Consider the following 14,825-nt stretch of genomic DNA (forward strand, 5'->3'; position numbering starts at 1 on the left):
GTTAACTAGCTCTACTGGAGCAGATGTAGCTAGACTTTTGTGCTGTCGCTCTAATGATAACGAATATAAATGTTGTCAAAACAGCGTAAACAGATCTGCGACCAGCCCAGAAATCATGTAGTAACCAAAAAGCGTTAAAATATATTTTGATTTGTTTATGAGATTCTTCAAAGTAGCCACACTTTGCCTTGATGACAGCTTTGCACACTCTTGGCATTCTCTCAGCCAGCTTCACCTGGAATGCTTTTCCAACAGTCTTGAATTGTTCCCACATATGCTGAGCACTTGGCTGCTTTTTCTTCACTCTGCGGTCCAACTCATCCCAAACCATCTCAATTGGGTTGAGGTCATGTGATTGTGGAGGCCAGGTCATCTGATGCAGCACTCCATCACTCTCCTTCTTGGTAAAATAGCCCTTACACAGCCTGGAGGTGTGTTGGGTCATTTTCCTGTTGATTTATTTATTTTTGTCCCAATAAGCTCAAACCAGATGGGATGACGGATCGCTTCAGAATGCTGCGGAGCCATGCAGGATATGTGTGCCTTGAATTCTAAATAAATCACAGACAGTGTCACTAGCAAATCACCATCACACCTCCTCCTCCATGCTTCACGGTGGGAACCAGACATGCGGAGATCATCCGTTCACCTACTCTGTGTCTCACAAACACACGGCGGTTGCAACCAAAAATCTCTAATTTGCACTCATCAGACCAAAGGACAGATTTCCACCGGTCTAATGTCCATTGCTTGTGTTTCTTGGCCCAAGCAAGTCTCTTCTTCTTATTGGTGTCCTTTAGTAGTGGTTTCTTTGCAGCAATTTGACCATGAAGGCCTGATTCACGCAGTCTCTGAACAGTTGATGTTGAGATGTCTGTTACTTAAACTCTGAAGCATTTATTTGCGACTGCACTTGAAGAAGCTTTTAAAGTTCTTGAAGTGTTCCTGATTGACTAACCTCCATGTCTTAAAGTAATGATGAACTGTCGTTTCTCTTTGCTTAATTGAGCTGTTATTGCCATAATATGGATTTGGTCTTTTACCAAATAGGGGTGGTATACAGAACTGGTACTGTATATATGCATATTAGCTCATAACTCCACCTATACAACAACAACAGGCCTAGCACTATACACCCTTTAAGCAGGGTTCATTAAGACAAGGGCATGTCAAATTCAAGGCCTTTCAGGGCCTTTTTCAATCACTTAATTGGACTCAGTGTTATACAATTTCATAATTTATATCATTGTACATATAGGACCTAATATAGACCCCCCCCCACACAAAAAAAAGAATGCAAAAAGTGTAAAAAAAAACATTCTAAAATACTGTATTTGAGAATTTAATTTTTAAATTTATTTTTATTTCACCTTTATTTAACCAGGTAGGCTAGTTGAGAACAAGTTCTCATTTGCAACTGCGACCTGGCCAAGATAAAGCATAGCAGTGTGAACAGACAACAACACAGAGTTACTCATGGAGTAAACAATAAACAAGTCAATAACATAGTAGAAAAAAAATATTCTATATACAATGTGTGCAAAAGGAATGAGGAGGAATAATGTGGACTTGCCTGACTAAATACATTGGATGCATGCATGGTGATTCTTCTGTAGCCCAAGTGGCCGACGCAGGCACACATAATAAAGCCATGAATAGCCGTAGCATTATTCTCACCATTTGAATCACACCATTGCTGTTTTTATAATCAGAAAGCAACCAAAAAAAGGTTCCTTTTGTAATGGAAGGATTTGTATGAAAAGCGAAGTTGAAGCCTGCATTAGATATATTGTCGTTCTCATAATAACCGCATGTGGTTTTACCGCAACAGAGTAGTGGTGGGAAACAAACAAAAGTGGCCACATCTCACACAAAAACAGATAAATAATGAAATCACATAACTTAAAGTGAGCAGGAGAACTTATACATTGGCTACAATAATTACAACTTCTCAAGCACCAAATTGAGTAAATGTCTGATTTTCATTGTAAGCCTATTCCAGTACTTGAATTTCTGAGCTCAGTATTCAATTTCAAGAAGCCTACTTCAAGCCCCTTGTATTGTTTGAAATTGCAGGTGTAACCAGGGGTGAAAGTAAGGTGGTATGGTCCATTACAGCGTCCCTGCAAAATATATAGTGGGGGTACGCTGTACCGGTAAAACATGAGCCTATCACAATAATGAAAACAAAATGTCAAAAAATCTATAGGCTATTACACCACTATTTATCATTACCGCATGCCAGAGGCATGATGAATTTGCGAATGGACTTGAAAACAGGTGGTATAACCTACACACCCAAATGTGGTGGTTCGACGAGAACACTGACATTTTGCCAAGGCAGAGATGAGTGGTCGACAATGAGACGCGCGTGGACAGCAGTGGAGGCATAAGTTCTGTGAAATATGTCGCTTTCTATTCACCACTGTTTGGATATAGGAAATATGTTGCGAGTGGATGAATTTGCACGGGTAGCCTAGTAAAGGAGGCCTTTGAAGTGATTGTTTGACAATCAGATGAAAACATCATGACTGGTAGTGTTTATGCCACAATAAAAGGTAATACATTGAAAAAATTTGAAATTACAAATCTTTACGACTAGGTCCTATTGTATATGTCATTCTATGATTAGGCTCATAAAAAGAGTTTTACCGGGAAGAAATTCAATCTACTTTCACCCCTGGGTCTAACATAAAAACCAAAATGTATGTGTCATGCTATTTCATTACCAGATAATATTGTGAATAAGTCCATTCGGCTATGTAATTTGTTGTCATTATATCCAGAATAATTAATAGGAATAGTGTTGGGTGTTGCACAATAGTCTATCCTACACAATTGTGTACAGTAAACTCTGTGTCCAATCTGAGGCTAAAAAACATATGAAAACATGAACTCATTACCTTGATGCTTTCTCTGTTAAATCTTGCGAGACCCTGCTGTAAATCAAGCAAACAACTGATGAACATCAATTCACTAGGAATATTAGATCCAACGTGGATCCAGGCACAACTGTCTTCACCGTCATAAAAAATGAGACACCAAAATATTCTAGACGTTCCTCACCAACACTTTTTTACAGCACGTGGGCTGTTGTTGCATCGCTTGAGCGATCACAACAGCTGTTCTTCACTTGACTGTCATTCAGAAAATTCCTTCCTGGATCAGATGATGATGTGTGAAAATATGGCATAATTAAACAGCTCGACACCCAAATGCGCATCCAAAAAGTATAATGCATAATTATGTAAGAATCAATCAATCAAATGTATTTAAAGCCCTTTTTACATCAGCAGATGCTTATACAGAAACCCAGCCTAAAACCCCAAAGAGCAAGCAATGCAGATGTAGAAGCACGGTGACTAGGAAAAACTCCCTAGAAAGGTAGGAACTTAGGAAGAAACCTAGAGAGGAACCAGGCTCTGAGGAGTGGCACTTCTGGCTGTCCCGGGTGGACATAAGAGTACGTGGCCATTAATGCCAGATTGTTTTTTAAAGATGTTCATAGATGACCAGCAGGGTCAAATAATGGTCAAAATGGTTGTAGAGGGTGCAACAGGTCAGCACCTCAGGAGTAAATGTCAGTTGGCTTTTCATAGCCAAGCATTCGGAGGTTGAGACGGCAGATGCGGTGGAGGGAGAGAGAGTGTCGAAACAGCAGGTCCGGGACAAGTTAGCATGTCCGGTGAACAGGTCAGGGTTCCATAGCCGCAGACAGAACAGCAGAAACTGGATCTGGGACGGTGACAGCCAGGAGTCGTCAGGCCGTGTAGTCCTGAGGCATGGTCCTAGGGCTCTGGTCCTCCACGAGGGGAGAGAGCCAGAAAGAGATGGGAGAATTCGAGGGAGCATACTTGAGATCACACAGACACCAGACAAGACAGGAGAATTTCACCAGATAGGACAGATTGACCCCAGACTCCCAGCACATAGACTATTTCAGCATAGATACTGGAGGCTGAGACAGGGATGGTTGGGGGACACTGTGGCCCTGTTCGACGATACCCCCAGACAGGGCCAACCAGGCAGGATATAACCCCACCCACTTTGCCAAAGCATAGCCCCCACACCACCCGAGGGATATCAACAGACCACCAACTTACTACCCTGAGACAAGGTGGCGTATAGCCCACAAAGATCTCCATAAAAATTTAGCTCTATAGGCGAAAGTCCTTCCTCCAGTTGTTTGCTTAGAAATTCTAGGAACAATAAGGAAGCCTGCGTCTTGTTATCGTAGCGTACGTGTAGGTACAGTGCATTCGGAAAGTATTCCGGCGCCTTGACTTTTTTCACATTTTGTTACGTTATAGCCTTTTTCTAAAATGGATTAAATAGTTTTTCCCCCTAATCAGTCTACACAATACCCCATAATGACAAAGCGAAAACAGGTTTTTAGAAAATGTTTGCAGCTGTATTACAAAAAAGATATACCTTATTTACATAAGTATTCAGACCCTTTGCTATGAGACTCGAAATTGAGCCCAGATGAATTATTTTTCCATTGATTACCCTTGAGATGTTTCTACAACTTGATTGGAGTCCACCTGTGGTAAATTCAATTGATTGGACATGATTTGGAAAGGCACACACCTGTCTATATAAGGTCCCACAGTTGACAGTGCATGTCAGAGCAAATACTAAGCCGTGAGGTCGAAGGAATTGTTCTTAGGGCCTCGAGAGAGGAATGTGTTGAGGGACAGATCTGGGGAAGGGTACCAAAACATTTCTGCAGGATTTAAGGTCCGCAAGAACACAGTGTCCTCCATCATTCTTAAGTTTGAAGCCACCAAAACTTTGTCTTGAGCTGGCTGGCTGGCCGGCCAAACTGAGCAATCGGGGGAGAAGGGCCTTGGTCAGGGAGGTGACCAAGTACGCGAAGGTCACTCTGACAGAGCTCTTGAGTTCCTCTGTGGAGATGGGAGAACCTTCTAGAAGGACAACCATCTCTGCAGCAAATCCACCAATCAGGCTTTTATGGTAGAGTGGCCAGACGGAAGCCACTCCTCAGTAAAAGGCACATGACAGCTCACTTGGAGTTCGCCAAAAGGTATCTAAAGAACTCTAAGACCATGAGAAACAAGATTCAACTCTTTGGCCTGAATGCCAAGCGTCATGTCTGGAGGAAACCTGGTACCAACTCTACGTTGAAGAGGAGAGGATCTGCAGAGAGGAATGGGAGAAACTCCCCAAATACAGGTGTGTCAAGCTTGTAGCGTCATACCCAAGAAGATTCTAGGCTGTAATCACTGCCAAAAGTGCTTCAACAAAGTACTGAGTAAAGGGTCTGAATACTTTTGTATATGTGATATTTCCATTTTTTATTTGTAATACTTTTACAAACATTTAGAAAAAATCTGGATTTCTTTGTTATTATGGGCTATTGTGTGTAGATTGATGAGGGGAAAAAACTATTTCATGCATTGTAGAATAAGGCTGTAACATCAAAGTGGAAAAAGTCAAGGGGTCTGAATACTTTCAGAATGCACTGTATGTACGGCAGGACCAAATTGGAGAGGTGGGTAGGAGCAAGTCCATCTAGGATAGCAGTAAACCTTGAATCAGCCCTAGCCTTAACATGAAGCCAGTGTAGAGAGGCTAGCACCGGAGTAATATGATCAAACTTTTTGGTTCTAGTCAAGAGTCTAGCAGCTGTATTTAGCACTAGCTGAAATGTATTTAGCGCTTTATCTGGGTAGCAGGAGAGTAGAGCATTGCAGTAGTCTAATCTAGAAGTGACAAAAGCATGGATGAGCTTTTCTACATAATTTTGGGACAAAAAGTTAGAGATTTTTACAAAGGTGAAAAAAAGCTGTTATTGAAATATAATTTTTTCAATATAGTATGTTTGTCAAGAAGAGAGATCAGGGTGCAGACTAACACCGAGGTCCTTCAGTTTTATTTGAGATGGCTGTACAACCATTGAGATTAATTGTCAGATCGAACAGCACATCTCTTTGTTAAAAAGGTTTTAAATCAACTCGTGAATTTTATTGAATGCCTTATGTTCCCCCTTATATCTTAATGTAATGACATGAAAACAATTGGCAGATTATTATCAATGACTTATCAACGGCTGGAACAAGTTGTCCAGCACAGGAAATTCTCACTGTTACCCTAGTTTTTAATAAGTCCAACATACTGAATTTATGTGTCACTGGCAATGCTAACGATTTTTTAAGTTGCTTTGGATAAAATGTAGCATCTGTTAAATGACCATATTTCCATAGGGTTGTTGATGATTGTTGTGGTTCCACCTCCTGTGTAGCTGAACTCAGAGAATGAGCTGGACCTGCTCAGCATCCTGCCCAAGGGATGGCAGCCAGATTTCTCCCCCTCCACCCTGCCCTACCTGCTGGTACCCTCCACCCGTGTCACCTTCCTGTCCCGCAGGTACCGCTTCATCATCGAGCTGGACCTCAGCCCCTCCACTGGCATTGTGGTGAGTAAAGTGGCTTCTTCAGCAAGATATCTAGTACTACACAAGATACCTGGCCAAACAGTATCACCACCAGATTCTTGCACTAACTGTAAGTATCTCTGGATAAGAGCGTCTGCTAAATGACCAAAATATAAATGTAGCTCCAAATTATAATGTGTGCTTTTTAAGTATTTAACAATCTATGAATATATACTTTTATTGTGTGGATGCTTTTTTTTGGCAATAATTAGGCTAACAACGAGGAAGTTTACAATCCCTTGTGACAATCATGCGCTGCATATCACACTTTCATAACACTGCTATTTTGGTAGATTGTCAAGAGCAGACCAAACCAAGCTACTAATTGTTCTTCCTCCTGATCTGTTGTTTGATGTGTTATCTACAGCAGGCTAGTTTTGCCCATAGAAATCAAATTACTAGAAAAGACATCCCCAATGTTCAGTGATGGGTAGACCGGTGTACATATTGAGTGTGCTCATGAGTGTTTAAGTTAAACTGGGGCTTCTTCCCTTATAGTAATTCTATGTACACTACCATTCAAAAGTTTGGGGTCACTTAGAAATGTCCTTGTTTTTAAAGAAAAGCATTTTTTTTTGTCCATTTTAAAATAACATAAAATTGATCAGAAATACCGTGTAGACATTGTTAATGTTGTAAATGACTATTGAAGCTGGAAACGGCTGATTTTTTTATGAAATATCTACATAGGCGTACAGAGGCCCATTTTTAGCAACCATCACTCCTGTGTTCCAATGGCACGTTGTGTTAGCTAATCCAAGTTGATCATTTTAAAAGGCTAATTGATCATTAGAAAACCCTTTTGCAATTCGGTTACCACAGCTGAAAAGTGTTCTTCTGATTTAAAGAGGCAATAAAACAGGCTTTTAATGTTTTTTTTTGACTAGTTGGAGCATTAGAGCATCAGCATTTGTGGGTTCGATTACAGGCTCAAAATGGCCAGAAACAAAGAAACTGAAGATGTCGTACAATGCTGTGTACTACTCCCTTCACAGAACAGCGCAAACTGGCTCTAATTAGAATAGAAAGAGGATTGGGAGGCCCATGTGCACAACTGAGCAAGAGGACAAGTACATTGGAGTGTCTAGTTTGAGAAAAAGATGCCTCACAAGTCCTCAACTGGCAGCTTCATAAAATAGTACAGCTGTGCTAACATAATTGCAAAAGGGTTTTCTAATGATCAATTAGCCTTTTAAAATTATCAACTTGGATTAGCTAACACAACATGCCATTGGAACACAGGAGTGATGGTTGCTGATAATGGGCCTCTGTACGCCTATGTAGGTATTCCATTAAAAATCAGCCGTTTCCAGCTACAATAGTCATTTACAACATTAACAATGTCTACACTATTTCTGATACATTTTATGTTATTTTAATGAACAAAAACACTTTTTGTTTCAAAAACAAGGACATTTGTAAGTGAACCCAAGCTTTTGAACGGTAGTGTATATTATTTCCCTTTGCTCACAGGATGACAGCACAGGGGAGATGATATTTGACGAGGTGTTCCATGCCTTGTCACGATGCTTAGCTGGACTGGTCCGACCCTTCAAAGTTCCAGGCACAGATCTATTATTTCAGCCTGAAATCTTCATCACTATCCTGGCTTATTCCTCCATCATCGGGCTCAATACACACCAGGTGATCATAATACTAGTGTTCATATCAATATTAATGTGTTTCTTGTTTAGTTAGTCTTCTTTGTCAAGCTTCTTATCTTATGTAGTGGATCTTAGACCATTCTTGTTGATTGAATGATGGAAAGACTATGGTCGCCTTCATGTGCAGTAGACAATGCCACCACATTGATGGTTGGACACTCACCGAGCAGTTGAAATAATAACAAAGCGTTCTCCATGTTTCTGTAAAAAATCTGAGGGGTGTGGCTGGAGAAATGCAACCACTCTCAAATGCATAGATGGCGCTATGGGTGCTAGGACTGACCATCTGTGTTTTCAGGCTATATATAGTGTTTGTTTATATTAACTTTGTGTTTTGATGGGGTATGACAGTTGAACTAAGCTCATGAGGAATGTATAAGTTATATTCTTCAAGAATCAATGGGTACATATCATTAATTTATAAGTCCAAAAATGGATATAGCAACTGCAGATTGTCCCTTTTAAAGGGAAAGGAAACTGTACTGTACGTTCTAGTTATATGTGCCTCTAATCTAATGAGACTGTTGTGTCTGCTCTTCTGTGTAGGTGCTGGTGCAGGGTTGTCAGCTGGATCGTACAGACCTGGACAGTTTCCTACACCAGATCTATCAGCAGCTTCGGTCAGTGGAGAACAACATAGCAGAGGTCCTACAACAACATCACGGCCATCTTCAACAGCAGCATGACCAGGCAAGGGAACGCATGCTTATTACAGTACTGTGACCACCACTTGAACTAGTGACAACCTTTTAGGTCATCTTTCAATCTTTTTACACTTGACCAGAACCAAACAGTGTCTTCAGAAAGCATATACACCCCTTGACTTATTCCACATTTTGTTGTTACAGCCTGAATTTAACATCTATTAAATTGAGATTATTTGTCACTGGCCTACACACAATACCACATAATGTAAAAGTGGAATTATGTTTTTAGAAATGTATACTAATTAATAAAAAATGAAAAGCTGAAATGTTAATAAGTATTGTTATGGCAAACCTAAATAAGTTCAGGAGTAAAAATCTGCTTAAAAAGTCACAAGTTGCATGGACTCACTCTGTGTGCAATAATAGTGTTCAACAGGATTTTTTAATGACTACCTCATCTCTGTACCCCACAAATACAATTATCTGTAAGGTCCCTCAGTCGAGCAGTGAATTACAAACACAGATTCAACCACAAAGACCAGGTAGGCTTTCTAATGCATCGCAAAGAAGGGCACCTATTGGTAAATGGGTAAAAAAAAGCTGACATTGAACATGGTGGAGTTATAAATAACACTTTGGATGGTGTATCAATAAACCCAGTCACTACCAAGATACAGGTGTCCTTCCCAACTCATTTTCCAGAGAGGAAGGAAACCGCTCGGGGATTTCACAATGAGGCCAATGGTGACTTTAAAAGGGTCACAAAATGTAATAGCTGTGACAGGAGAAAACTGAGGATGAATCAACAACATTGTAGTTACTCCACAATACTAACCTCATTAACAGAGTGAAAAGAAGGAAGCCTGTACAGAATACAAATATTATATACAAATAAGGCACTAAAGTAATATTGCAAAAAATGTGGCAAAGCAATGAACTTTTTGTCCTGAAATACGAAGTGTTATGTTTGGGGAAAATCCAATACAACACATTACTGAGTACCACTCTCCATATTTTCAAGCATAGTGGTGGCTGCATCATATTATGGGTCTTGAAAAACAGGGGTAGGGTTGTAGAGGAATTGAAAGACCATGAATGTAATAAGAAACCTTAGGTGCTAGCTTAAGACCGATAGTAACCACTACAGAATGTCAGAACAAGAATTAGGTGGATGTCCAGTTTAAGGGGAGTTTAATGGAAGAAGATGTCCTCACACACACATCTGACCACTCATGGTTCAGATAACTGAGAATCATATACAGTGAGAACTGACATTAACTATGTGGTTGTTTAGATGCACGCACAATTAAACATCAGACATACAGGGATTAAGTCCACAGGAGAAAAAGTTCAGCAGGAGGGAAACTGGGGAAGTGCTCATCAGGATGGGGAAAGCATGTTTTTGACCACACAGCATGCTGGGTCATAGACTAACTGAAACTGAAGTCCCGGGAATCAAGGCCACTGATGGGCTGAACGAGATGTGGTGATAAGTATTTGGCGTGACCTTGACCAATAAGACACTGACAAAAGTGGGGGTCCTCTGAATGGGAGCCTAAGCTGCCCGGCTAGAACTAACCAGAAGGGATGGCTAGAATCAGCTGGCTGCTTTAACAGGTATGCTAAAGCAAAGGAGAAAATCCTAGAGGAAAACCTGGTTCAGTCTGCTTTCCATCTGACACTGGGAGATGAATTCACCTTTTACCAGGACAACAATCTAAACACAAGGCCACATCTACACTGGAGTTGCTTACCAAGATGCCGACTTTCAGTTTTGACTTACATCTATGGCAAAACCTTGACATGGTTGTCTAGCAATGATCAACAACTAATTTGAGAGGTTGAAGAATAAAAAAATATATAAATAGGCAAATATTGCACAATCCAGGTTAGAGACTTACCCAGAAAGACTCACAGCTGTAATCGCTGCCAGAGGTGCTTCTACAAAGTATTCACTCGGGTGTGAATACTTATGTAAATGAGATATTTCTGAATAAAATTTTCAATAAATTTGCGAACATTCCTAAAAATATGTTTTGACTTTGTCGTTATGGGGTATTAAGCAGTGCTTAATTTGAGCCGGATCCTGCTAGAACCAGATCCGGGACCTCTCTGAGTTGACTTTGTTCATTCAGACACCTTTCTCGGATCCGGTACCTCTCGCGGCATTATTTATAAATTATTTCACTGTTTGCAAATACATATATTTTATTTATTTTTTACTTTTTGCCCATTTTTCACCTCAATTTCGTGATATCCAATTGGTAGTTAGTCTTGTCTCATCGCTGCAACTCCCATATGGACTTCGTGAGAGGTGAAAGTCAAAACATGACCCTGGCAAGCCGCTTTTTGACACTGCTTGCCTAACCCGGATGCCAGCCGCACCAATGTGTCAGAGGAACACCATACAACTGGCGTCCGAAGTCAGCGTGCATGCGCCCGGCCCGCCACAAGGAGTCCGTTGGGACAAGGACATCCTGGCCGGCTAAACCTTACCCGGACAACTCTGGGCCAATTTTGCATCGCCTCATGGGTCTCCCGGTCACGGCCGGCTGCAACACAGCATGGGATCAAACCCGGGTCTGTAGTGATGCCTCAAGCACTGCGATGCAGTGCCTTAGACTGCTGCGCCACTCTTGAGGCCCTGTTCGCTTTTTTCCAAATGTTTGTAGTGCGAACAGTGAAACAATTAATAAATAATGCCGCAAGAGGTACTGTTAAATTAAGTTGGCTCCTCGTTATTTCTCCTGCCCCATCATCATGTAAAAGTGTGGTGATCCTTCTGTGTAATCATCCTATCCTGCCACACTGATTTAAACTAGCAAGAGAGTGGGTGGAATGTACAGTTAAATCCTCTGCCTCAGTTGTAAAAAAGCAAAAAAAACAAAGAGCCTTCAGAAAAAAGGTTTTTGAACATGCTTGAACCAAGGCACATTTGGTGTCAGCAAGCCTTGTAGACAAGGACACCCAGGTTATAGTTACTCTACAGACAATTTTTTTCATTTTGAGTGTTATCTTCCCAACCGCCTTAGGAGGCTAAACATCACAGCAACAGGCCCGCTCATAGCTTTGAGCAAGAAATTGACTGTCAGGAGTAAAGTGGACTTGATACGGGGATAGTCATTGTGGGAGGTTAATGTGAATATGTGCATCATATTATCACATAGGCAGGAAGCCTATATATTCTCGTGTGTTCTGCTGTAGCCTATATTGATTTATTTGATTTGAAGTTATCTTCTGATATTGTGATATTTGTTCTACTGCTACATGATGTCTGGTAAGCCCCACAGCTGACTATGTGTGTATATGGCGGGTGTTCTGCAGTGATGTCTAAAAACGTTGCTGTACATTGATGTCTAGAAAATTAGGCTATAAGAAATTTGAATTAATCAGCACCTTGGAGAGTGCTGTCTGTTTCACCACCATAGATAGTAGGCTACTTGGCTGTTTACTCTGTCTGTTGTGCTGCTATGTTGTTAGATTTTTTTTTTTTCTCTCAATGTGTTCTGGTATCTCAGAGCCCCCCGGATACCCCCCCCCCCTCCATATTCAGGTTGATCTCAGTTGATCATTCATTTTCTCTCTCATAGTTTGATGGGCCAATCACGTGCCCTGGGTTCGGCAGTGACATGATCATGGAGGAGGTGCCTGTGAGGAAACATGGCGTTTCCATGGTGACTGCAGACGTAGGGCTGGTCAGCATGGTGCGACAGGGCATCCTAGCTCTACAGCTGTTGCCCCCCAACTCCATCGCAGGTTGGTTTAGACCGTCCATACTTACTGCATTTCTCTGTTCAATCGAAAAATCAAGGTTGGTTTTCCACACTGTGCCTATTTGTCTTTGAAAGCCTAGCTTTTTACCACTGCTCCCTAGGGAAGAATGCCATTTGTTTCAGTCAGTTTTACCTGCCTTAACCTGAGCTGATCCTGTTTTGTTGTAACCCATTAAACCAAACTCTCAATCAAACTTCTCCAGGTGTAATCATAATTACAGATGGGGTGACCAGTGTGCCTGACGTGGCTGTGTGTGAGACCCTTCTGAACCAGCTCAGGAGTGGAACCATCACCTGCTCCTTCATTCAGGTACTGAAACATGCCACAACATATTTTATTTTATTTTACCTTTGGGTCAAACTGCTGTGTATATTCAGTGTACATTACAACATACGGACACACCATGAGAGCTGCTGTTTACTGTGGATTATTGTTTCTTCTCAACTGAGGCAGACAACGAGCCTGGAATCCAAACTGAGTCCATGCTCTGTTTAACAAAGTGAAACTCAGCATGGATTCAGTTTGGATTTTAGGCCAGCAGGCAACTGCCCTTCAGAGAATCCAACTACTAAATACTGTCTATCTCTCATTCAGTAACACTATTTTTGTAATCAAAGATGGTTCTGAATAAATCTTTACATATTGTGGATAATCTATAGTTGTGGTTGGTTTCATATTTTGTTTTCGTTCTCTGTTGTCAGGTGGGCGGGGCCTATTCATACGACTGTAGTTTTGGGTACATCCCTAACGTTGAGCTGATGAAGTTCATCTCCTTGGCGACCTTTGGCTCCTACCTGTCTAGCTGTCCTGAGCCTGACCTGGCCAGTCAGGACATGAACACCTACCACAACGCCTTCCTCACATACTCTTTCCTCAAGACCAGCGAGTCCATGAACCCTGAGTACTACTGTGGTAAGAAAGAGTATGGTATTTTTTAATTTTTTAAAACTTTTTCACTGTTTGCCATTACAGTTTGGCTCAATGTCCTGAGCCAAAACAGGATTTGAGTAGATCACTTTCATATTCTCAGATTGTTTTTCATATCCCACCATTAGCTTTTAAATTGCACAGCACATCATGATAATACAGGCATGTCATTACCCTTGTCACATTGTTATGCCGGCATTATGTCGGAAGTTAAACATTAGTAATTTGAATACTTTAGTTGGTGACATCCACTTAGTGGTCACTGATTATCAACTACAGATTGCGCTATGACTACGCTAATCCAGTGGTGCAAACAGGGCCGCCGCCAGGGATTTTGGGCCCCATGAAAGATATCACTTTGGGCCAACCACCACAGGCCACACCATCCTTGCGCAATTGCTGTAACCATACACCTCCAGAACCCAATCGACCCGTTCAAAGCTTTAAATAACTCTACCTTTGCAGGCTTGCAACTCTCTTGTAGTCCAATATTTACTGTACGATATTTACTGACAGAGCTGTGAAAATATAACGCTGTGCAGACATTCATGCAACACTCTGCATACAGTGGAATTCACTATTTGATGCAAGACTGATACCCTCTATAAGAAATGTGCTAAAGGACATATTTTACAGTCTAAATGTAATTTTAATGTTACAATTCTTGAATGTAAAATTCTCTTAACTTAAAATAAATATAACTTAAATATACATTAAGTAAAATTACTTTAAAGTACTACTTCAGTCGTTTTTGGGGTTATCTGTACTTTACTATTTATCTTTTTGACTACTTTTACTTCAGTACATCCCTAAAGAAAATAACACCCCTAAAGAAAAGAACATACTTTTTACTCAATACATTTTCCCTGACACTCAAAAGTACTCATTACAATTTGAATGGCTAGCAGGACAGGAAATTTGTCCAATTCATGCATTTATCAAGTGAATATCCTTGGTCATCCCTATTGCCTCTGATCTGGGGGACTCATTAAACACTGCATCTTTTGTAAATTATGTCTGAGTGTTGGAGTGTGCCCCTGGTTATCCGAAAATGGTGCCATCTAGTTTGTTTAATATAGGGAATTTGAAATGATTTATACTTTTACTTTCAATACTTAAGTATATTTTATAAATTACATACACTTTTGATACTTAAGTATATTTTGTCTGTTTTTCTGCATACACACAAATCAACAGAAAAATTGAGAGCTGAGGACATTATTTGTTCTCTTTATTTAGTTTCCGGGACATATCTATGATCATTAGTTGGCTGTCGTCTGCTGTGTACCCAATCCCCATCAGAGTGCAATTTAGGCTGAAATAAGTTATTTTATAGATAGTGTTCTTGATTGAACT

General features: G+C 40.7%; 1 protein-coding gene across 1 annotated transcript in view; it reads left to right on the top strand.

Annotated features, from left to right (window-relative positions):
* LOC139541390 (KICSTOR complex protein SZT2-like) overlaps nucleotides 1–14,825 on the top strand; it is a 173,931-nt gene that overhangs the window by 1,037 nt on the left and 158,069 nt on the right. The window contains exons 3-8 of the mRNA XM_071345992.1: nucleotides 6,266–6,439; nucleotides 7,931–8,101; nucleotides 8,668–8,811; nucleotides 12,359–12,524; nucleotides 12,745–12,851; nucleotides 13,244–13,454. Of these exons, the coding sequence (XP_071202093.1) occupies nucleotides 6,266–6,439; nucleotides 7,931–8,101; nucleotides 8,668–8,811; nucleotides 12,359–12,524; nucleotides 12,745–12,851; nucleotides 13,244–13,454 (973 nt within the window). The remainder of the gene's footprint in view (nucleotides 1–6,265; nucleotides 6,440–7,930; nucleotides 8,102–8,667; nucleotides 8,812–12,358; nucleotides 12,525–12,744; nucleotides 12,852–13,243; nucleotides 13,455–14,825) is intronic.

The sequence above is a fragment of the Salvelinus alpinus genome, chromosome 16 (genome assembly GCF_045679555.1).
Source record: "Salvelinus alpinus chromosome 16, SLU_Salpinus.1, whole genome shotgun sequence".
NCBI lineage: Eukaryota > Metazoa > Chordata > Actinopteri > Salmoniformes > Salmonidae > Salvelinus > Salvelinus alpinus.